This window comes from Melanostigma gelatinosum (genome assembly GCF_949748355.1).
Source record: "Melanostigma gelatinosum genome assembly, chromosome: 4".
NCBI classification, from domain to species: Eukaryota; Metazoa; Chordata; class Actinopteri; order Perciformes; family Zoarcidae; genus Melanostigma; species Melanostigma gelatinosum.
The window spans coordinates 10,772,934-10,797,198 of NC_136637.1; the positions used below are offsets into that span (position 1 = coordinate 10,772,934).

At 42.9% G+C, this 24,265-nt stretch overlaps 1 protein-coding gene across 1 annotated transcript in view; it reads right to left on the bottom strand.

The window, feature by feature from the left end:
- The window catches only part of kdm4b (lysine (K)-specific demethylase 4B), a 46,438-nt gene that overhangs the window by 9,736 nt on the left and 12,437 nt on the right, over window positions 1-24,265 (bottom strand). The window contains exons 7-17 of the mRNA XM_079266928.1: window positions 20,095-20,198; window positions 16,994-17,131; window positions 10,261-10,457; window positions 9,812-10,059; window positions 8,851-9,059; window positions 8,169-8,268; window positions 6,967-7,127; window positions 6,474-6,669; window positions 2,540-2,616; window positions 1,601-1,656; window positions 949-1,057 (exon numbers count right to left, since the gene is read on the bottom strand). Of these exons, the coding sequence (XP_079123054.1) occupies window positions 949-1,057; window positions 1,601-1,656; window positions 2,540-2,616; window positions 6,474-6,669; window positions 6,967-7,127; window positions 8,169-8,268; window positions 8,851-9,059; window positions 9,812-10,059; window positions 10,261-10,457; window positions 16,994-17,131; window positions 20,095-20,198 (1,595 nt within the window). The remainder of the gene's footprint in view (window positions 1-948; window positions 1,058-1,600; window positions 1,657-2,539; window positions 2,617-6,473; window positions 6,670-6,966; window positions 7,128-8,168; window positions 8,269-8,850; window positions 9,060-9,811; window positions 10,060-10,260; window positions 10,458-16,993; window positions 17,132-20,094; window positions 20,199-24,265) is intronic.

A 24,265-nucleotide genomic window follows, 5' to 3' on the forward strand; every position in this document is an offset into this window, starting at 1 on the left:
ACTGCCTCTACGCACAAGATACAACACTACCTTTACATTACATGTTTGAGGAATAACGGTATTACTGTGGCTGAGAAATTCTAAAACAGCTAAGACAAAAGCAGCGTGGTCCCTGAAAACCCAATGTTTGAAGAGAGAGGGGAAAACACAGATTGCTGAACACACTGCAATATTAACTGGTTTCCAAGTGTGTGTGTGTTCACATTTGATCAGCCCAGTCATCCAAATCATTAGACCGCAGAGCTTCTTCTTATGGCCTCTTAAGAGGAGACGGAGGAGGAAACCTGCCTTGACAGCACTCTGACGCAAATGACTTGTCTCTGATAGATTATACAGAGAGATGGGGAGGGAGAGCGGTGACATTATGTGTAGATTTGTTATAATGGACAAGAAAGCACAGCCATTGCCTGTGAGGTGGGCTCATGAGACTGGAGGAAGAGCAGAGACCGGGAAGGAGGAATGGGGAGAAAGGGCACGAGTTGTGTTCAAAGACACGACAGCAATGGGGAAATTGCCTCCTACCCACGGGATTTATGCAGTTCATTTGGCGCAGTGAGAAATGACAGCTGATTATTCAGCCATTCCCCTCAGCACGGGTACCCCATGTCCTCCATAGCTCGCTAAGAACGATCTATCCATCCACCGGGGATAGCAGGGAGGGCCACGAAGAGAGTGGCGGATACAGAAGCAGTGAGTTCGCTTAAATGTGGGAAAAGGCCGTCGGAGAAGGAAAAGGAGAGAAGGTAGTAAGAGAGAAGTCCATAACGCTCAGACAAGAAAAGAAATTGAACGGCTGCAGTGAGTAAGTTAGAAACTAAAGGCAGAGGATGAAGATTGTGACTGTAAAGATGACCTTGCCTTGGTTTAAATGTTGATCCCCGTCTGTCTGACATCACATTAAATCATGAGAGATGAACACATTTTTGCTTCGTCTCTGCCTGAATTTACCAGATTTTTGCGTGTATCCGGAACGGCACCGACATCCACCGGCTCCCTCTCAATGGCGTTGACGAAGCGAGCTTCAGCGACAGCGATGGCACAGATGACATGGACCCACCTGGTTACAAAGGAAGAAAACAATACCCCCTCATATTGTAAATACAAAAAAAGAGCAACGAAATGTTACAATCACCTAAAAACAAGTGACCCCCATATATACCATCACACAGTCCTAATCTGCAAAGACCAAAAGCCAGCGGACCCCGAGGCTCTGTCCGGACAACCGAACACGTCCCAGACAGCCTTGGGACCACAACACCAACCCAATCAATCAAACCAAATGATTGACCAACAAAAACAAAAATATTTCTACATATTCTGTGCTTGCTTTACAAAGTCTGTTCCAAAAGAAATGTACAGGACTAGATTGCATGCGTAAGAAAATGTGTGGATTTCTCATATCATAACCTACATATAGAGTATGTTAAAGCCATAAGAAATCCTCAGGAAATGAAAAGTCAATAATAATCATATTATATCAATGGCTGTTAAATTGATTACTCTGGAATTATGTTTCATAATGTGCAAGGTTGTGATATTCTAGGCAAATTCTGCACACAAGAAAAAACTGCCACAATAAACCCAAGAACACGCTACTGACCGGTTGTCTGTGGTAGTCTTCAAAGCTCCTCCCCGCAAGTTACAGAGACAACACTCCTGGAAAACAGGAAGCAAATGAGGATTAGGCGTCGGCAGAGATAGAAAGAGAAGACACTCTGACACGGATCTTCTGAGCCCTCATACCTTGGTCAATTCAGTCTTTTTCCAGTAAATACGTTGGTTTGTTTTTGTAATAGCAGCTGGGGTCCATAATCGGCTAACTAGCCATCCATCTACCTACCTGCCTAGAACAGTCTTTACAACAGCAGATTATAGCAGAAGTTGTGAGGAAATAGAGGCTGCAGGTCCAGTCAACTCTGAGAAACTGCTTCACCCATTTCTTCAGATTTAATTCTAAAGGCCAAAATCACGTCAAAACAGCCCTCCCCCCCTTTTTTTTCTATGTACAGTGTACAACCCCTCCACTGACGGGTAGGCGTGTGCTGGCGCTCATGGACACGCAGCCCCCGTGACACTTCACACAACAGTCTTATTTCCAGCCGTCTTATTAATCCAGCCGTGATAAAACAAAAATGTTTTTCCCCACTCTCCCTACTTGTACATCCAGGCTCCCGTAGCAGCTCAACTTCCTCTCCTCAACCGTTGCTGTCTTGTGATTGTTAAAGAATAGATTTAAAAACATAATCTCACTACTCAGGTTATACATTTTAATTATACATTTTACACAAGCAACTTGCTTGTGGCATTTCGTTGTTTTTTGACCGTTCTGTATCAAGTGTAGTGGGAAAAGAACACGGCTATGAGTGCTTTTCTGCAGCGAGACGCTTCCTATTGGAGCCCGGGGTGCAGATTGATGCATGTCATATGACACACTGCGGCAGCAGAATGTTTTCAGCTTAATACTTGTAGTTGCGGAGAAGATCGTACTGTTTTTTCGAGACTTGTGTTGGAACCATATGATCTTTGTTCTGCTACTCACCACTGTCCAGGCTCCTGTTGCACACCTGGAGCACATCCAGGAATCCCTGACGGAGTCTGGCTTCACACCGTAACAGCCTGTAAACAGGAGAGAATAATTGCTTGATATCAGACCTTTGTTAACCATTTTGTTTGAACTTTCTCTTTATAACTTTCATGATCTTCTTCCCCACGTTCTCCAATTTAAGCTTCTGAATCAAAAGGCCTGTACGTCTACAGCGCACCTCGACGTGTCTGAATGATTTTTAGTTGAATGTCCAATGAGGAGCAGCGAAATGGAGCGCAGAGCTGGTGTTTTTGGCAGGAGTTCTTTCTGCTTCACATCTTCTCATCAATAGCAGCGCTGCTTCCCCAGCGGGTTCAGCTTATCCCTGGATCACTAATGAACTGGTCTTTTTGAAGGTGCACTCCAGCTTTCGGGATAATAAGAACCCAGGAGGTTTGGTGTGTGTGTGTGTGTGTGTGTGTGTGTGTGTGTGTGCGTTACTGTCTGAGCACATGTCCATAATGTAATTCATCTGATTGCATGTGCTGCCTGATGCAAAACATCCACATGTGCAGACATTTCAAAAAGCATATATATAAATTACAGCCATTTTTATTTTTTTAATCCTTTGCAGTCAATGATTGCCTGAAGTCTGGCACCCATAGACATCACCAAAAACAGTGAGTGTTTTCCCCTGGAGATGAATGAATGAATTTTATTTATATAGCGCTTTTCACAGACAATAATATCACAAAGTGCTTAACAGAGCAGACATTTAAAAGCATAAAAAACACAATGTGACCCAAGGGTCAATAAATTATATACACAGAGAAAAGTAAAAAATAAAAAATAAAATAAAAAATAAAATAAAATGTAAAACATATTTTAAGAGCAGGCCTAGGACATGGGTTTACTTTTACTCAAACGCCAGCCTAAACAGGTGGGTTTTGAGCTTTTAAAAGTATCCACAGTATCTGCGAGGCATAGAGTAGCAGGCAGAGCATTCCAGAGCCTCGGGGCCACTGCCTCAAAGGCTCGGTCACCACGGGTCTTAAATCGTGTGCGTGGGACTGACAGAAGACCTAGAGCATTTGACCTGAGAGTGCGGGCGGGTGAATTAGAATTAGGGTGAATTAGGGGCGAAGTAGATCAGCTACATAAGCCGGAGCCTGACCGTGAAGTGCTCTGTAAGTGATGGTGAGAATTTTGAAGGGTATCCTAGATGCTACAGGAAGCCAGTGGAGAGATCGGAGTACGGGGGTGATGAGATGCTTTGCCAGGCCTTTTACTGCAGCCTCCTTCAGTTGCTGTTTGTGGGTCTTTCTGCCATCAGTTTTATCTTCAGTAAGTGAAAAGCCTCGCTTGGGTTTATATTAGGTGACTTACTTCGCCAATTGAAGAATATTCCATTTATTTGCCTTAAGAAGCTCTTGGGTTGTGTTCACATTATCTTTTGGGTCATAATCCATCTGCACTGTGAGGCACCGTCCAATCATTTTTGTAGTATTAGGCTGAATCTGAACAGATGGTTTAGCCCTAAACACCTCAGAAGTCATCCTGCTACTTCTATCAGCTGTGGCATCACCAATAAACACAAGAGACCCAGTTCCATTGGCAGCCATACATGCCCATCCAAAGCACTGTCTCCACCATGTTAGACAGATGATGTGGTTTGTTTCGGATCATGAGCCGTTCCTTTTTCTTCTCCACACTTTTCTCTTCCCATCATTCTGGTACAAGTTCATCTTGGTTTCATCTCTCCAAAGAATCTTTTTCCCAAACTAGTCAGGCTTTTTCAGATGTTCTCTGTTGAAGTCTAATCGGGCCTTCCTGTTCTTCAGTGTTACCAGAGGTTTGCACCTTGTCGTAAACCCTCTGTATTTAGATTCATGACGGCATCTCTTGATTGTACACTTTGCCAGTGACGCGCCGACCTCCTCCAGAGTGTTCTTGACTTCAGTCGATGTTATGAAGGGGTTTTTCTTCATGGAAAGAATTCAGAATCTACTACATCTGGCCATGAAACCGTTTGTCAGACAATTGTCCAATTACTTTTGAGCCTCTGAAAATGTGGGGGACTGTATAAAAATGACCATAATTCCATAACGGTTCATGTAATATTTTAGTTGTATCCATTTAATTAAAGCAGAAACTCTACACTTCAACCACATATTCGAATCCATTGGAGTCGTGTGAAGAGGCAAAATTAGAAAAATTGTGTCACCGTCCAAATACTTACGGCCCTGACTGTATACTACAACTTTCTAACCAGACACCACCAGCCCAACGACCAGCAATTGCCAATATATTCGGACATGTACGTGTGTGTGTGTGTGTGGCACGGCTCTACAACTGCTCGCCCCTGCCATAGTTCCAGCTGGTAGATCATCCGTTCAAGCAGTGGATTAGATCTTGGTTAGTCTTTCCATCCATCACCAACTCTGGTTTGGTTGACATAAACCCTTATTTCCCCGTGTTAGATATATGCTGACTCTACATGCTGTTTTCCCCACCGTCTCTCTCTGCCTGCTGAGCAGCTCTCGTTCTATGGAGGCAGACCACTTAATTAGCTGAATACAGTGAGCACAAAAAAGCCAAATTGCAATGTACTCAGCCAGTCGCTGACATATTCCACCAATCCCCCAACCAATATACACACACACCCTTTTTCTATTTGTTGACATTTAGCAATGAGAAGCAGAGCCAAGCACAGAGCTCCCAATGCTCATACACTCAAACACAAAGTTAACAAGCTGCCTGTCCTTTCCCGCTTTGCTTTGACAGAAGCCATATTCCCTCAATAGCTGAATTTCTTTGTGAAATATGATTAGTGCGGAAAGCAGAGCAAATAAGAACTGGGGCAGTTTTTGGTGTGTTGCCTTCAGAGAGGCCTTTGCATTGCTTGAGCGGCCTCTCGGCTATTTTAACCCGAGTCAAGGAGAGTTGAACTCGCGGGGCAACAGGGGGATTGAGCAAGCAGATTGTTGTACTGCTGTAGTGGAGTCTCATCTTCTGTGCCTCCTATTTTTCCAACACTATTCTCAGGGGTCCAGGGATGAAATGAAGTAAAAAGAGTGGAGAAATGCCCAGTAGAGTGTCTGTAAAGCTCGTCAGTCTGTGTATGGGCTTGAAGCCCATGGAGTGTTATAAATCAGACGCTACAGTGTGCCCTCAGCGAAGAGTCTCCCAGTTGAACAGAATCAAACACAGCCTTTCACAACAATAAGGAGAAAGCAAAGAACACTTACCATTTCTTTGCAAAAGTCTTGGTTTTTTAATTGTACGTTTGCTCTTTAATAGTTAAAATTAGCAGGAGCTCTTAATAGATAAATTACTTTTGTGATAAATAAATAAATAAATAGAAAAAATGTAACATCCTGACAAACCAGAGGCTGTTCTCAGTGACTGTACTTGCTCTTCCTGGAGCTGCGAGCTGTTGGGCTCAGATTCATTTTTAACTGCTCAGCTAAAACTATTAGATATGCAAGGGAAAGACGTTTTAACTTGTACAGCGGTCACCCAGCGAAGTCGCTGTAACATGAGCCGTAGGTTTCTGAAGAGCCATCGTGAAGCCATTGTGAAGGGAGCCGGGTAACGCAGCAGAGCAGACAGCTTGCTGCTAGCAACATGGCACAACATCCACCTGTCGCTCAAAGCGGCCACGCTCTCAGCTATGCCCGACTGTACGCCTTAATATAATCAAAACGGGTGAGAGATATAAAATTCACCCTCCGTATAGTTGTCATGAAGGTATAATAAAAAGGTATATTAATAATTATAGAGACCGAAACAGGTTTTTCACCAGGCTGCGAACAAGCTCATTTCTGCTGTAAAGTTGGGCATTTTCACATTCGGCTCTATGGGGATTGTTTTGCTTTTGGAGCCTGACTAGAGTGGCCATTTAGGAAACTGCAGTTTTTGGCACACAATTGAGGGTTTTTATACTTACTGGCATGAACCTGCATGTGGCAGGATGAACAGCAGAGCAGAGGACTGGTTCCGTCCTCTCCAATGTGATAGTTGGTGGGTGGAGGCTCAGTGTTGCCTGCACCAACGCTGAAGCACATCTCTGGGACCAGGGGACGCGTCAGGCGGGGAACGGAGCCATGCTGGGTGTCATTGACAACAAAACTGTCTTTGTGTGGCTGGAATGGCCAGAGGAAAGAAGATAATACCGTTAGCGGATTGTATCCGTGTCAGCCTTCACAATGGTGATGAATGGAGGATGGGGTTATTGTTGTAATTTGTAGTTCTGAGAGTTAACTATACAGTTACAGTCTTCCCACTACTACAGTTACACCTAAACTGCTACTACTCACACTACGGACTTCACTAAGGCCACAAACCTGCTCAACGGAACAACTGCTACTTTAAAAATCCCGACCATCATTCCTTCACTGACACATACCGGTATGTGCTTTTTATGCAGTGTGTGGCTGTACCTTTGTGTAGGGATAGAAGAGTGAACAGATAGTGCAGTGTGGCTGGAGTGCTGCCACTGCAGCATTGAAGGCCTTCTCTGCCAGGAAGTTGGGCGAGTGATTCTGCCACAGGTGCTCCTGTTTCTTCATGTCACTGTCCAGTGGCATGGGGGACGACAGCTCTGTGGGTAAAAAAATAAATAAAAAATACACAAATGATTTGCTGCTTCAAAAGAAGACCTCTACAATATGAAGTAAGTGATGCGCACTGAAGAGATGTTGGAAGATTCATAATTGGTAATTATTTTATTTTTGTCTGAAATGCATGTGAAGCATTTTTGGAAAAGCACAAGGATGGTTTTTTAGAACGGAGCCCTTGCCAAGAGACACAAATAACACATTCTGTTCTAGACAATAACACCACCACTTCTGATATAATTGGCTGATGAACACAAATAGCACAGGCGTCAACAACTCGCTGTTGTGGGTCTGGAATCAATTTTGCAGTGAAGCCCCCCGAAGCTACTGATCCAGACAGTTTGTTAAACCTGGACAGAGGGCAGGAAGAACTCTTTATAAGCTTGCCATTTAACTCTTTATGTTCTTCCCCCACCAGCCCTCTCTTCCTCCTTGTTCCCTATCCACCCTTCTGAAGGACATGCCCCGAGTCAGGTCCCCTGTCGCGGACATAAAGTGACTTTGAAAGCAGGTAATTGGAAGTGATGATCCCCGGATCAATAACTGTCCGTCAGAAAATGAAAAGAAAAAGACAGAAGGGAGGGGAGGGAAACGAGGCCTTGCGGTCTTGATTTCATTATCCCCACAGGGAGCTTTGGTCACGTTTGTTTTTCTTTCTCCAGATCAATAATCAAAACAAAAATGGTGTCTTCTTCATTTTAAGTACCTTGATAGAGAGGACACTGAGTGGGATGAATAATTAAGGGGACAGACAAATGACGACAGATGAATAGTCGTCAGTGTCAGAGGGGAGGAAGGCATGGGAGAGCTAGAATCAGGACTCCAGTAAAGGTTTTCTAAAAGGGAATCTGGTACTCGGATACACTACCGCTGTTATTCACAGGGACCGCCAATAACAACATACAATTTAAGTTTCTTGTAGTTGCTCAAAAGAAAAACATTACATACAAATGATACAGATCTTCAAATATAAATATATTTACAATGAAATAAAATACACTCAAGGTGCAATGACAAACACACACCTTTGTCGCTGGTCGGGTCTTGTTTGAGGATGGACAGAGGGGAGCGCATGGTCGGCTTGCTGAGGGGGTGACGGCGACTCTTCACCTTGGAGAAGGATGCCTGATAAAACAAAGAGATTGTTTCACGCCGTCTTATTTTTACATTTCTTGTCTGTGCTTTTAACTTTGCAATATACAGTCGTAAACCCGGCTGATTGAAGCCCGAGGCAGCAGTGTGTGTGTTTCTGTATTCTCACTGATACAGCAGTAAACACCAATTTTAAATTATAAAATTTTATTTTATTTCAATATATAAAAAAGTGGTAATTCATGTGTTGTTTTGTTATGGGCACGTACTTTGTACAAATGCATTATTAGTACAGCTGTAACTTTTTTTTTCTATTCATTTGTTACATAACAACATCACATAAATCAGTAGATTCTTTTTGTGGATTTAATTTGTGTATATTTTGCAGCACCATCAATGAACCTACTTTAACTGAAACTGTGGCAGAAAACTAAAACTTAGAGGTTCAACTCTACTACTTTAGATCAGCCAGCTAAATATTTGTGGAGTAAAATACCAACAGTGGCTTGAGATTAATAAAGGTCTGCTGCCCTGTTGGATACTTACAACGTGTTACAACTCGGGGACAAATCTAATCAACTTAAAGCAGAACAATCTAACATGGGTGGCACTCACATCCAGCTTGTCTGCTGAGAGATCCCTCTCCCCCTCCTCTGGTTGACCGACCATGGAGTTCTTTGAAGTCTTGATGCTGGATGTAGCAAACTGCTCAAATGCTTCCTCAAACCCAGTGATGGCGTTGCGGGTAATTGACATCTTCTTTGACCTTTTCTGCTTCTTTTTCTCTGCGTCCTCGGTCAGGTTCTGTGGTTTGGCCTCGGGTTCTTGGCAAAAACAACAACAACAATAACTTTAGAAGGGTAGTGATGGCTGTTGTGGCAACTAGAAAAACTGTTGCAATTATTGAAGGTGCGATGAAAAGCAATTTAATACTCCAAAGGATTATTTATTGCTTGCAAAAGCCTCCATGTACATCTGGGGAAGACGCACATGAGACTGAAGAGAAACGGGTTACATTGCAGCTTATAGTTGAATGTCATTCTTTGTTGGAAACAAGTGCAAGCTTATCAACAAGGTCAGAACACTCCCACTCCCCCTTTCAAACAACATTTATTTTTACAATTAACAGTTGAAATGGTGAAGACAACATTTACCGGTAAACATTAACCCCTCAAGATTTCACACTCCTCTTCGCTCCTATGAGAGCAAGGCTTCATTCTTAGGTTATACTTCATTATGTTTTGGCAGCACATGAGTACTTAACACAACAATTCCCCTCGGAGCAGTAAGGGCTCATGAAAAAACTTTGAGGAGGCTGAAGAGGTGATAGACAGCATGAGGCACTGAGATTATTTAATGGGGTGGGGATTGAGCTGAGACGGGATGAATTTGGAATATTCCATCTAGAATGATTTTGATAGAGTTGAGGTATCCACATTTCATAGTGCAGCCGCAGAAAGTTTAAGAGATCATGTCCACGTTAATCTCGTGACATGTCCTGGAATAAAACCTCATAACTTCCTGTTTCGTGTGTTTACACAAACAAACAAGCTCTTACTGCGTATATCGTCCTCACCCTCAACAGCTGGATTCTCTGCGACTTTGGCAGCAGCTTCTGCAGCCTCCTGCTCCTCACGCTCCATGGCCTCCAGGGTCATCATGGCCTCCTTGGCTAGACGCTCCTGTCTCTCCTGCCGCCGTTGGGCCTCACGCTCCTCCACCTGACGTTGGTACTCGGCAGCATTTAACTCAATGCCTTCCTGCGCCAGCACCTTCACCTCCTCCAGCTTTAGACGACGGACTTGCTTCATCTTCTGCATGGCCCTGGAGTGAGACACGATGACCATTCAATTACAGCCCTAGAGCCGGCAAAAGTCCACCAGATGACTTTTCATGGCAATTGAGCGGGTAGCTCTGGGTGTTGTTGTTAATTTGCATATACTACCCACATTGTAATGATACAAAGCTGGTTAAAAAATTGCCAAAGTCCTCCTTCAAGGCTATATATGTAGTTTGACCTCTCACCTTCTCAGGACATTTGCTCTGTGGTTTACACGCTGCTCCCTCCAGCGCTCTAGCTCGGGGCTGCTGAGCCCAGTGGCCTTAAGGTGGTCCAACACCGCGGTGTCTTTGCCCTGCTTCCACATCTCGTAGCGGTCCGGCTGCAAGCAGCGCACAAACACGTCCATGGAGATCTTCACCATGTCTTTACGACAGGTACACTGGAGAAAAACAAGCGGCGAAGGAAGAGATGCCTGTATGTTAAGACTGGAGAATAGCTTCAAGCAAACAAGATTACTCCTCTACAGGGAATACTGGTGTTTGTCTGCAGATGGAGCAGGTGCTACACATATTACAATATTACTGACGAAGAATCCCAAACAAAAGAATGGAAGGCGGTGGTGAAAAGCGCGTCACTGCAGAAATTCCACTTGACAGAGAGATTTGTCCGTGAACTGAAATTTGATGTATTTACAGAAAGAATATGTCGTGTCTTATAATTAATGCATCATTCGATGCATTAATTGTATCTATTTGTATGACAAGCGTGTTATGCACTCTGCCAAGAAGGTGTCTTTATACTCCCCGCTGAAGAGGTTTTACTCTTTGCAATGAACAAGTAAACATTATGAATATGCTCCAATTCTGCATTTGAAACATTATGTATGCAAATCGCATTAATTATGATACACCTTGACATAACTTCATTTCATCCTAATTATATCCCAGAATGGAGGGAGCTACAATAGCAAGGTTAAATTTATGCCGCCAGTGAATAGGGTTGACAGCCGTATTTGCTAATGATCGTGATTTTTTTTTTATCATATTGTACATATTACTGCAGTGTGGAGTGAGAAGAGCATTTTGGGCATTAACAAGTAAAACGAGTCAGGGTCCGAGCATAGCACAACAGCTGTATGAAGATAAAGACGGTTAGTACAAAACAAAAGTGGCGACTGTTTTAGTCTTTAGGTTTAGCTCCAACGAGCATCAAAACAATGACATGCGCCGAGTTTGTTGTGCTGCATCTGGTGAAAGCTGATTGGGGCAAGATGAAAGACAGACAGTAGGCTGAAAAGGTTTGAATAATACATCACTATAATCTCTGTCTCTGTAAGGCCATAAGTGTACAGTTGAGTGGCCAATAATTGGTGTCCCATGGGGATGTAAATATGCATCAGGCTAAAAGATGGTCGTGAGTAAAATGGCAGCTACGGTAATAAGACTTTGGTCAATGTGGTACTGTGTAGATGGTACTTTTGGCCATGTGCCGATAGTTCAGGTGTAAATGAGCGCTATCTGTGTGAGATAGCCGTATCCTATAACCCCTCACACCTCAAGGTGCCTCCACAAACCTTAATAATGGCATTATGCATCAATGAATCATTCTGCTGAGGAGAGAAGGGAGGAGCTGTAAAAATTAAACCACAGTGCCGAACAGAATGCAAGGTAAAGCAGAGAAAAGTTTGGGAACGCAGGAAACAAAAGGAAGGAGATGAAACAAACAAAGACAGGTGAGGACAGAGACGAAAATGTTTCCTTTTGTGTTTTGCTTGCTGCTAAAAACCTGGCCCTGTTATTTTATGAGCTGTACCGAGAGCCTTATGTTCAATTACTGGAAACATGGAGACTCAGCCTCCCCAGCAAAACAATATCCAGCCTACATCTCATCTAGACACCACTTGTCAGACGGAAACATAAAAACAGGGTGTGGAGTGGAAGGTGTTGGAGCAGAAAGTGGGAGGGCAGAAGGGGGGCGAGTGAGCATGAGTGCAGCTGATTGCTACTATCACGAAACCTTTAGCAAAAAAAACATCAACGTGCCATGAACACTACAAATGCAAAAAGAACACAAAATAAGTGCTGCTCCAACACTGATTGTACTTGGCAAAATGTGCCATTATCATTTGTAAAAGGATATACAGTAAAGGCTCATTTTATTTGTATGAAACTATTAAGAGGTGATGGAGATTGTTGCCATCCTCAAGGGCCAAGACGAGTTACACTTTATTATCTTGTAAAAACTTAATTAGAGGAGGGAAACAGATTTGGAGATGCACAAGATGTGGGAAAACAAAAACTGGCCCCGAGGCAGCCGGTCAATGAGCCCTGAAGTATACTTGGGCTCCTAATGAAGCTAAATCGTTGGAGTCACGGAAGACCTCGAGCCTGGGGACTCGATGAATGAGTGGACACATTGGATGTGCCATGCACGAATAACAAAACAGGCTTGTATTCTGACCCGTCTAACAGTGACTGGGGAAAATATAATTATTCAAAATCCTTGATGATTGCTTTGATCCCGCTGTGACTGATGAGGACAGAAATAACCAGAGTGATGATCTAAGAAACAAGAAGTATTGGTGAGGGGATTTAAGATGCAGAACACACTCAACAGCAGTCCTTTATACCTTCCAACGGCTCATGCTGTTAAAACCTATTGTGCAATGAGACAAAAACACATCTGCAGCTTAAGTTGCCTGTTTCTGTTCAACGAATGATTCTATGGTTTAAATACTGACTAAATTGCACTAATTTTCCCTCCTCCCACTTATTTTGTCCCTCATTTATCTCCTAATAAACACCCCCATTCACCAGCAGCTGCTTAACATGCTGAATAGAAAGGGGGAGATAATATAAACTGTAAGCGATGTAGAAATGTTAATTAATGCGTGGTGTATGGCTGTCACAACTGTAGACTGCAACTGTATAACTAGCACTGCATTGCTGCATCCATAGAGTTTATGTTTTCTCTTGTAAATGTCAGCAACATTTCTACTGTGATGAAACAGCATCCACTAATCTCACTGTGTGTCTCCGTCATTGATCACAATATGGCTGCCCTCTTTTGGCAGTGAATGGTGGCAGGGTATACTGGGTATTACACGGCTTGCCTTGAAACTGAAGTGCCAATAATCATCTTTTTATGGTCATTACCAAATATAAAAACCTAGTTTGCTCAAAATATATTGAAAATGTTTTCTTTTCTGTTTTTGTCCGTGGCTCTCTGCAGTGTTTGCCACAATAACAATCATGCTTTATTATCCGTTTGCAGTAAGCCGACCACACATCTAAAATAATGTATTTTGTTGATTGGTAATGATGGCCATAGGTTACACATAAACCAAGTCTAATAGGAATTCTGTGTGTCTAGTCACAACATGCCTGGGTTGGCCCAAACAAGACAAGTCTGCAAACATTTCTTTATTTTAAAAAGACAGAGTGGGTCCTCTGCAATTCACTTTTTGGATGAAAAAGTGATGCGATTTAGTCGGGGAACCGAGAGGATGATTTCTGCTCCTCTCGCAGACAGAAAAATCACAGCGGAAGCCTGAGGGAACAGCAGCAAAGTGTGACAAAGCACCACACCAACAGAGAGAGGCTTTCATTGAGAAAACCACGCACCAGAACACAGAAACGGATAACATTCAGCAACATAATGGTGCTGCAGACATAACTGTTTCCAGAAATAATCTGTCAGGTTATTTTTCCATCTTCAGTGGGCTCGATGCTGAGCTGTTTGCTAACAAACTTGTACAGGTTAAATATGTAACTACCGGTACTAGTGCAGCTACTTCCTGCTTTAAGTGATTTTCCTGTTTATTCCAAACTAACTCGTTTAAATGTTTACCTGAATTTCTTTCTAAGCAGATGGTGGCACTTGGTGACCAGATCAAGATGGGCTAAACTTCTGAGTTTTTGTCCCTGGCATCTATTGTGAATGTGATTTTCTGTGCATGGATATTGATGCCTGGTACATTGTTGTTCTGATTTGGTACAAGCTGATCCCTACAAAAGTCGACTAAAGTCAATAGCCTGTTTGAAGTTCTTTGAGTGAGATGCTGAACCCCTGTGATAGGCTTATAACTAATCTAATGCATATTCAGGAAGGTTGAGGAGAAGGTTAATTAAGACTGCAATGTCGGAAATAACAGAAGTATAAGTAGATGCACACACAGCTTGCGAGGGGTGCCGACAGTGGGCCTGCTTTGACCGCAAGTGTGTGTTCGCTTGGTAATTCAGACAGATGGGTCAGCAGTTGGGGAGTCTGTATTTAAGAAGACTGACATGAAGCATGCCCAAGCTCACTCTCTCGCTTTGTGTGCTGGCAGCCCCCAAACAGTGACAAATTCAATCTCGAGCCCCATCGTTCACTGTCCCGTTTGGCGCCGCCAGAATAAGGCTCAGTGGGGAGAGGACGGGGGAGGGAGGGGAGACAAGCCAAACGAGTTAACAGATGACTGTTTGATCTTAAGACAGAGGGGGAGGATTGGGGGGGAGGAGTTAGAAAGACCGAGAGATACGAGAGACTTCATTGTTGCCAAGCAAGTGGCTGGCAGAGGCCAGCTATATAAAACCCAATTTCTCACTGAAAATGCACTCCAATTATTTTTAGGACTCTATGTACGACTACATTACTTAAAGCCAACCTTTGTAACATTCAGACAGGTCAACGCTAACACAGAGAACAAACGGTGCAGAAGCTTGCACGTTCTAAGTGTGTTGAATTGACCGAGGCTGCATTATATTGCTTTGAAGAAGAAGTTCATGGTCCAACACAGGGGTCGGCAACCTTTACTATCCAAAGAGCCATTTTGCTCTATTTTCCACCAAATAAAATTTGTCTGGAGCCGCAAAAGCTATTTGATATCACAGCTTACAAAGTGTTATATATCATTAGATTATATTTACAAAAACTATAGTTTGTTGTATTTATGAAAATATAGAACAAGAATAAAGACAATTCATTGCAATTTTACCTGATATAACAATATCAAACTCTTATGAAGAGGAGAGTTTGCTGCAGCAGCTGAGAATTCGCTCTTTGTCGCTCATCTCCAGCGCGACACTGTTCAGCACATGCTGTGTGCTTGTTCTGGAAGCATACAGGTAAGCCAGCATCGTTGGCAGTGAAAGCAAATGAAGACGTCCACGCAGACTCTATTTTCCTCCGTGACTTTTCTTTTTTTGGATTTGTCCATTGATAGTTTACAGAGGGCGGGGGTCTGAAAATCATGATCAGCCACCTGCAGGGAAAAGCGCTCGACAGGGGTAGAGGATTTAACTAAAATAAGAAGCGCTGGTTAAAGTTTAGACTCTGTGCCTAATATGTATAATTCAGAATTATCTATCGGCTTTAGGTCCTGGGACCTCTGATGAGACTCAGTGAGCCGCAACAGAGAGGCAAAAGAGCCGCAGGTTGCCGACCCCTGGTCTAACATAAGGGCTGAGTTGTATTGAAAGTTGTATTCAAAAACTTGGCTTCCAGGAGCTTGAAAACAGGTGGTCCAATTTATGTGTTCAGGACCTCCAGGCATTTGGAATAAAATATCAAAGACTTCAGTCAATAAATTTACATTTTCTCCAGACCAATACACTATCTGTAGCTCCTGCTCTAACTTTACTCTTGACAACTGAAATCGTGGCCAAAAAAGCCACTTGAAGTCGCTGAGTTAGTGGGAGTTTGGAAAGGCCTTAAGCGAAAGAGCACATACAGGAGGGTCACAGTGCTGATTGATTTTTTTGTAAGTAAGGAGAAAGGCTCGGTTGGTGCCCAAAAAATCCAAATGGTTTTAGAAAATCTTATTTCTTAAAGGGCCCACTTATTAAAGAGATGAATTAATTTTTGACAGTGAAGGGGCATCGAGCCTTCCTTCTTTCTCAATTATTCATGAGTGAGGGAGTCTGAATGGATTTAAGGTTTTGCTTGAGGACAAGCACAACGACTGCAGTTTGGACTGAATTCAAGCAGCACTGGTTATGGGACAATCTCTGTGCTACCACACCGCCCCAAGAGAAAGAAATAGTCTGTGGGCCAGACGGAGAGAAAAAAGGTGGACAGGCAGAAAGAGCCAAGCTGTTCTCCTTCATATTCCTCTGACTGCGTGTGTCTTGCGCACTGACGATTTGTGGACTTGGATTAGCGGTGCAGAGTGGACCACTCTTTTGTATTACGCTGAGACAAGTGTAGCGCGGATGCTCTCTTGAGCACTGGGCTGGATGGAGGGAAGACTGCTGGAGCCTGGACTAGTGGTTCTTAAATTATAAAGGGGCCACATGGGTAAAGTAGGAAGGCAAAAATGAGAAAGGAGGAAGAAGGGACAGACATGTAGTTCTGCAAACTGAATCCGACATGCAGCCAAGTAGAGAGAATATATGTGAACACTCACACGTAAGGAAAGAGAGGGGGAAGTGAACAAGCACATTTAGAGGAATGTATAGAAAGGAGACAAGGAGGAAGGTTCTTCCAGAGGGCACTGGATATGGGCTCCCGTCTATAACCGGCCCATGCCCCGTCAATTTCATGCTCAGCAGCCCACGGGCAAGGAGGCAGCTTGCGTCAATGCAGGAATGCGGGGGTACGGTTAGTGTCGGTAACAGATGGTGTGAAGCAGAGAGGCACACGCTGCTTTTATACTTCGATACGATCTATTACTTCATCCCTTCAGAGAACCAAACAGCCAAAGCAAGAAGGCTGTAAAGTTGCTGCTGAATTATACATCGGATCAAACCTGTTCAAGTGCAGTGTCTACGTTTGCCCGCGGGGTGTTTGTGTGATGATGTCGACATTGGTGGAGATTTAGGTGGAGGTTTCCAGGAACCACAAATGTACAATTTCACATAACTTCTGAGATTGTTTTGTTAATTGTCCCGCTTTCACTGTGTGGAATTTATCACTATTACCTCTTTTACAGTTACACTGACTTTCAATGACACAGGACTGAAGAAAAACGCACATCTGTCCGTCTTATCTTACCTGGGTAGCCATTTTGCCGTAGTCGACCCAGCGAAGGGTGGCAAAGTTTGTGGACTCTGCGCAGTTGAAGCCATGGTTGAAGCCAGCATGGTAGCCGTAGGGAAAGGTGACCATAAACTCCCCTTCATTCTGAGTTATCTGTTCATACAGCGAGAAAAACAGAACAAGACTTACAAATCAAATGTTACGACTATTTTTAAAAACACTTTGTTTAAAAGAAAACACTTGTTTCTCAAGTTTTCATCCAGTTTTTATAAATATCGTCATTTCTTGATATTCTTTATTGGACTTTTTACTTTGAGGCGTTCTTCAGTAGCAATGATAATCAGAAAACCTCAAACACAGAAAACTTTAGTTTAAGTTTAAATCACTTACTTCAATAACTGTGTTGACTCAGTGTTTCCCATTAGACTACGGCAGCCCGTCAAAGTCTGATTTGTCTCACGACAGTTTAATAAACCGAAAATATTTTTACACTTCTCAACAGGTGGGCTGGCTGGCCCTCTCCTGGCACACTGTAGTGGTGCGCAGCAACTGGCTGTAGTTCAGGGGGTGAAGTGGTTCGCTGCTCTGGCCATGTCAGCTTTACAGTCCTCCCCCGCACTGCTGCTTTGCTGGGGCCCTCAACTTAGTCGCTCCCTGCGAGGAGTGACAGAGCGCCCTGTTCCCGACGTGACACACCCAACCTTTTTATCCTTTATTATTTTATTTCATTTCATTTCTTTATAACGTATCCAACTGTCTCACTGAGCTTTCTGTTTGTGAACTCTGTGTTTAAAAGGTGCTATATAAATAAAGTTATTAAACCTGTCTTGACGCACAGACCCGGTCTCGTTTACCATGCTTTGCCAGTGTGACTTTTTTGCTGTGTCATCACCATTCATATTTAAACAACTAATGTGTTTATGATCAAACTATTTACTAGAGCACAGAGACACTTTTTTAAAAATTATTTATCAAGATATATTTAAAGCACCATAAAAAGTATGCTCATTATGGAATAATATGGCGGGTCCGTTTCATTAGATCATAATTATTGATGAATGCGTGCATCACTTTTATGTTGCAGCTGGTTAAGATGGAGCTAATTGTAACTACTTGATCCTCTTAATAATTAGGCTATGTACTACTTAATAATACATCATAGTTTATTAGTTGATTTATATTTTGCATTAAGAATCTGAATTGTAGCTAGGAACTGATATTGTCCAGTACATCTAGTGGAGATAAAAGTGCAATGATTCCCTCTGAGATGTTATGGAGTAGACGTATAAAGTTACGTAGTATAGAAATATTCAAGTAAAGTATGAGTACCTTAAAATTATACTTAAGTACAGTACCTGCGTAGCCTCAATGTACAGTATCAGTATCACTTCATCATGCGTTTGTCAATGCTATTTTCCATTTATTTTCTTCCAGTCACCCGGGGCCGGGTCGCGGGGGCAGCAGGCTTATAAAATAGTCCTCCTGGGGAACCCAGAGCCCTTTCCAGGCCAAATGAACCCCTTTTGCTTTAATCTTATTAATGAAGTATCGTTTGGGATGAACACATGTAATATTTGCAGCTGTGACTCCAAGTTTTCCGTCAATTAAGGTATTATCTGATCTTTTTTCTAAAACATTCTCTTATCACTCATGAATCTAACAACCGCAGCAACTTGTCTCTAAGCTTTTCTGACTCGCGAGCAAAATGAATTCAGCCGAACATGACTGCTGCTCCAAGGGTTGAGTGTCTTCCCATGAGCTCAGAGTTATTCTGAGAATGTTTAAAAATGTGGAGACAAGTTAAGCATATTCTTTTTTTTTTATGTGTTGCCCCAAAACGTAAGCCCTATATGTCTGGTTGTGGATCACAACTTCTTTGTGAAGTCTGGATCCAGGCATTCAAGCGACACATCAAGCCAGACAAGGTGACAGGTATGCGGGGAGAAACGGGGGTAGAGGCTGAGAGTCAGAGATAAACTTCGTCAACTAAAGGCAGTGGTTCAGATATCAAACATCCCTTTTTACTTCTGCAAAAACGCAAGAAGACGGTTTTATTTTTACACATGAATCGAGAGTACTGTAGGTGTGTAACATGTTCGCTGTGATAATGACGTCCTGAGGGGGGAGTGAAAAGATAACTGGGGTTGGGGGGGGGGGGGGGGGGGGGGGGGGGGGGGGGGGGGGAGACCCTCTGCGACAGTGGAGAACTTTGTATGCCGGCTCTGTGCCACTTTTTTGTTTTTTCTCAATCTTCTATTATTTTTGCATTGTGGAGATGTATATTGCCTACCGAATAGAACAAAAACAAAGCTAATCAATTTCCTACGAGAGACACGACCGAAGATCACTTCTCCTACTGTGTCAATAGTGCAGCCTGCGGCAGTTGTGGTGTCACAGCTGAGCCACAGCTGAGCCACTAACCTCCTGTGTGCCCACTCCTCCTTATGCAAGACCCACAAATGTTATCAGGCAGCAAGCAGTCAGGCATACAGAACTTAACTTCCTCTTTCAAACACGATATATTTTAAGCTTCTTTATTATTTCAATATCAATGCCTTCGCCACGTCTTGACATGACTGAGTATGTGTGTAGATGTTGCTGTGAAGGTCTTTGCCTTTGTAGCAGAGTGGGTACAGTATATAACCCCAATGTCCCGGGTCTGACTCCAGCTTTGGGACCTCTGATGCATGTCATACTCTTCTCGGCCAAAAATGTTCTTGAAATGCATGTATTGTTAAAGCAATGAGAATTATGCTGTGGCCTATGCACTGCTACGGATTTTACACCATATAAATATTTATGCAGTCACTTGACATACATGTATTAGAGTCCCTGTGACCGGGGAATAACAGCTTTCTTTGTTGGAGTGTTAAGCCAAACACTTGAGTTAGCAGACGAGAGAGTAGGGAATGTTGAATGGTGTTGTGCAAGTGGCTCTAACTTTAAGAATGCATCGTGACGGTCCTTCAATCCTGGCTGAAGTAAAGCTGCAGAAGCTTCTAACCGTAACAGAGTTTGTCCCCTCGTACTCAGACCAACATGAACACTATTTTCTCAAAGAGATCGAAAAAGAAATGTCCTTTTATGTCATGCAACACGGACCAGTCGGCACTCACCTTGTCAAAGGGAATGCCATATTTCTTCAGGATTGAGGGAGATAACAGCGTCATCTTGTGGCGAAGGAAGGCATCGCAGCCTTGGGAGCTGCCAGGGAAGAATCCTGCAGGGTGACAGCGAACACGGAATATGTAACGTATTTCACCAAAAATCCAGATAAAAAACAAATTATTTGATAAACCCATGAAAAGCTATATAAATACCAGGAGGCTCTACGACAACAAACTGAACGTAGCCATATGTGCTGTGTACCCGTCTTTCTTTCCATCATATACTGATACAAATTCCTGTACATACATGTTGTTTAGCATGAATTGATCACCAGCAAATAGTGTTTGCCTGCTTCAAATCAAAGTAAACAACTTCGCCGTGTCTGAATGACAGCGAGGTGCATCACTGTGTGTTCTGGCGGTTCCGTTAGCTGTTAGCAATTAGTCAAACACACTGTCTACCGTCGTAGATGCACTCAGTTGTGTTTTCACAAGCGGCCTGCAGAGTCACACACTCAGTCACAGAAACACGGACTCACGGTCTCTCTCAGTCACAGAAACAGACTCGCAGTTACTCTGTCACGCACACACACACACACACACACACAGACGACCAATTGCATGATCCTCCTCCTTGCAGAGATTATAAAAAGGATCATGGTTTTGAAATGTTAGAGAAACTTCTTTGTGCTGTGTGAATGAGCCATCGTCTAGTGCCAGAATATAGGTGGTGAGTGTTCAATAGAAAGATTGAGGATGTTCCGCAATTTCAAGGTGATCGGTTACGAGCTGACACTAATGCAGCAGTTGGTCCTGAAAACCTTTGATTGTCATAATAATTTCCCGGTCCCACAATCACCCCATGTTACGATGCCCATCCCTGTGGTAGGTGTTGCCACAATTGCAAACATTATCACTCACTGCTCAACTCTGATCAATGATTTTCTCGGGAAAAAAACAATTATGCCAGTAATTCTGCTTTCAAAAGCTAGAAAACACCAATATTCTGCTTAACATTTGGTTCCCGGTGTAGCATTCAAGAGAGGATTGTCCACCATTATTAAATGTGTGAATGGGGACACAATCAGCAGCGCTGCCACAATATTTGCACCTCACTCCGATACTGAAACTGCAGCCCAGTAGTTTTATGATCATTGGACCTTCAGACCGTCAACCTTTAGGCTACAAGCAGCTCGAGTCCTCACTAAGACCAGGCTGGTGGATCACATCACTCCAGTTCTGATGTCTTTGCACTGGCTTCCTGTCCAACAAAGAATTGACTTTAAAATCCTGCTGTTGGTTTACAAAGCACTGAATGGTTTAGGGCCAAAATACATCTCTGACCTGCTGCTACCTTATGAACCATCCCGACCCCTCAGGTCGTCTGGGACCGGTCTACTATCTGTTCCCAGAGTCAGAACTAAACATGGAGAAGCAGCGTTCAGTTTTTCTGCTCCACATATCTGGAACAAAGTCCCAGAAAGCTGCAGGTCTGCTGAGACCCTCAGCTCATTTAAATCAAGATTGAAGACTTTTCAGTTTGCTGCTGCCTTTCATTGAACCACATTCAATTCATATATTCATCAATTTGCTGCATTTCTGCATTTTATTTCTTACACTGTTTCTTTAATTGTTTTTAAATCTCCTTTTCTTTTTCCTTGTGTTTTGATGCTTTTAATGGTTTTATGTGAGGCACTTTGAATTACCTTGTTGTTGAAATGTGCTATACAAATAAACTTGCCTTGCCTACAACTTGGATTCAAAACATCTATATGCACAATACAAAAAAAGATAATAATTGAAAATGTACTTTGTGTTAAGATGCAAAAAAACAGATGACCTGTGCGTCACTTAAAGGCAAAATCACGGAACATGTTTACATGTGTTTCATTTGATTTAAAAAGAATCTGTTCACATGCTGTAGAATCAGCAATCAGATTTGTATGCTACCTTTATTTTACTGGGAATGTGGTGATCTTCAGATATGTATTGGATTTTTTTATGTATTTTGATTAACAAGATTTCTTACATTTCTCACGGAAGATATTGGCACACTTTTTAGTAATAGGATGCTGCTTTAAGGACGGGTTTTGGAAGAGGGCTTAGTTGGCAGGTAAATATTTAAAGAATGCCAGATAAGCTTTGCTAATTAGGCTAAAAAGATTTCTGCAGCAGAAATGTTTCCAATATTATTTTTAATCCCACAACCTGGAAAAGGAAATCCGGTTTCCCCTCGACATGGGCGTGAATTACTCTACTGCTCAAAGTGTGGAACAATGATGCACGAATGCATTGTTTGTGTGCCTCCAGGTTGGATCTCTGCTGGACTACATTTGGGCACAAAAAGACTATTGCACAAAACTGGGACTGGGTTCTGTCACTTCCGAAAACCTTCGTCCCATTCGGCACAACCATAAAAAAAAAAAAAAACGTTTTATCGACGAGTCGACTAATCACGTACGTCCCCCTAACTAGGGATGCACCACTACAACACCAATATCGGGCCACCAGTCAGTATCGGGACTCAACGGGCTGGATTGGTGATTCCCCAATAAAAACACCAACTGCTTTGAGATCATAATATACTCCACTGACATATTGGGTTTCCAAAGCCACAACTCTGTCCAATAAAAGGCTCACTTCAGCTCTGGGAGACAGAGACTCTGCCTCAGCATAATCAAAAGAAAGAAATTCTCCTCCATCGCTCACTCTCCCGCTCTTTACCGTCTGTGCCTCAAAGGGGGGGGGGGGTCCATCCAAGCCTCCACCCAGTTAAAGTTTAATGTGACTGACAGTATAATCGGCACCCATTTCATCCTTCATTTTCACTGCATTGTTTCAGCCTCTGTTCCACCCTACAGAGCAAGAGAGGGAGAGAGGGCTTCTATTCTCTCATCGCCCACCTGCTTGTTGGAGCTGATAAAAAAGGTGAATAATGTGCACAGAGCGCGCGGGTATTAATCCCCATTAAAATGCAGCTGGCTCTCCGAGCTCTCCACGGGGTAATATTAACTTAAAGGCCTCATTCTGTCCTTTTCAGTTTGAAAATGAAGTTCCTGAAAAAAGTCTGAAGCCATGACTGAAATAACGCGGAGATGAGGAGTGATAAGACCAACGGCTGTCGCTGTGTCAAACGTTTGGAGAGGAGTTTTCAAGTAACAAGACCGTTGTCCCAGCCCCATTAGGAATTCCTACTACACTCATAACTGCCTTTTTAGGACCTCGTAAACAGTTGGCTACCTTTGCCGACGATGGCTTTGATAGGACAGTGGGTGCTTGTTAAATAACATTGGCATTGCTTTCCTCCCACTGCCAGCTGCTTCGATGAGGAGAGACGAAGGCTGCAATCTGACTGTGACTGAGCTCAATGCCCACATGGAGAGGTCCATGATAAAAATAATGTCTACAGTGTGTATTTCAAGGTTGGACTTTGATATCTATTAATTCAGTTTTTGAATTCGCCACCAATTAGGAATCCTTTTGAGTCTCTTATTAAATCTATTTAAGGTTCACTTTATCAATCTCATTGACAATCTTGAATAATAAAACAGAGAACATGTAAAGTTAGCGTTTAACAAATTTAATCTGAAATCTATATATTATTTTTTGTGTATCGTTGTCAATACAACAGGCCTTTCTCACAGCATGTATTTGACTTGCCAGTGTAGGAAAAGTACAAGTGGAAGTAATAACACTAACTGTGGCTCCCTTCCATGACGATGGGTCAGGAAGTCACTGTGAACTGTGAAACTGAAACAACTAAAGCAGCCATTATTACCATTCCTAATGTCCACTGTGAAATCGGTCCTTTTATCCGAGGCAGCGGTTATTTTCACTACAGATTTTTTAGGGTTTTCACCAGGTCGTTTACTGAAGTGCGACTCAGACGTTATTAGAGGTCTAGGGTGAAAGGAAATGGGTCTCTCTCTCTCACTGGCCATGAATAACATGGACAGTGGCTGCATGTCTTTGTTTGATATGAGTCACAGCTTGTGTACATTTCACTGTAAATAATGGGTTTGGTATTACCTGGACAGTTTTCTTCCCTGTGGAGAGATTGCTCATCTGTCAAATATCACATAATGTGTATTACATACTACCACGAACTGTGTTCCAGTGCAAAGGAAAGATAGCAAGTGACGCGGGCTATGCATTGGCGATTATTGATTTGTTCTCGGCT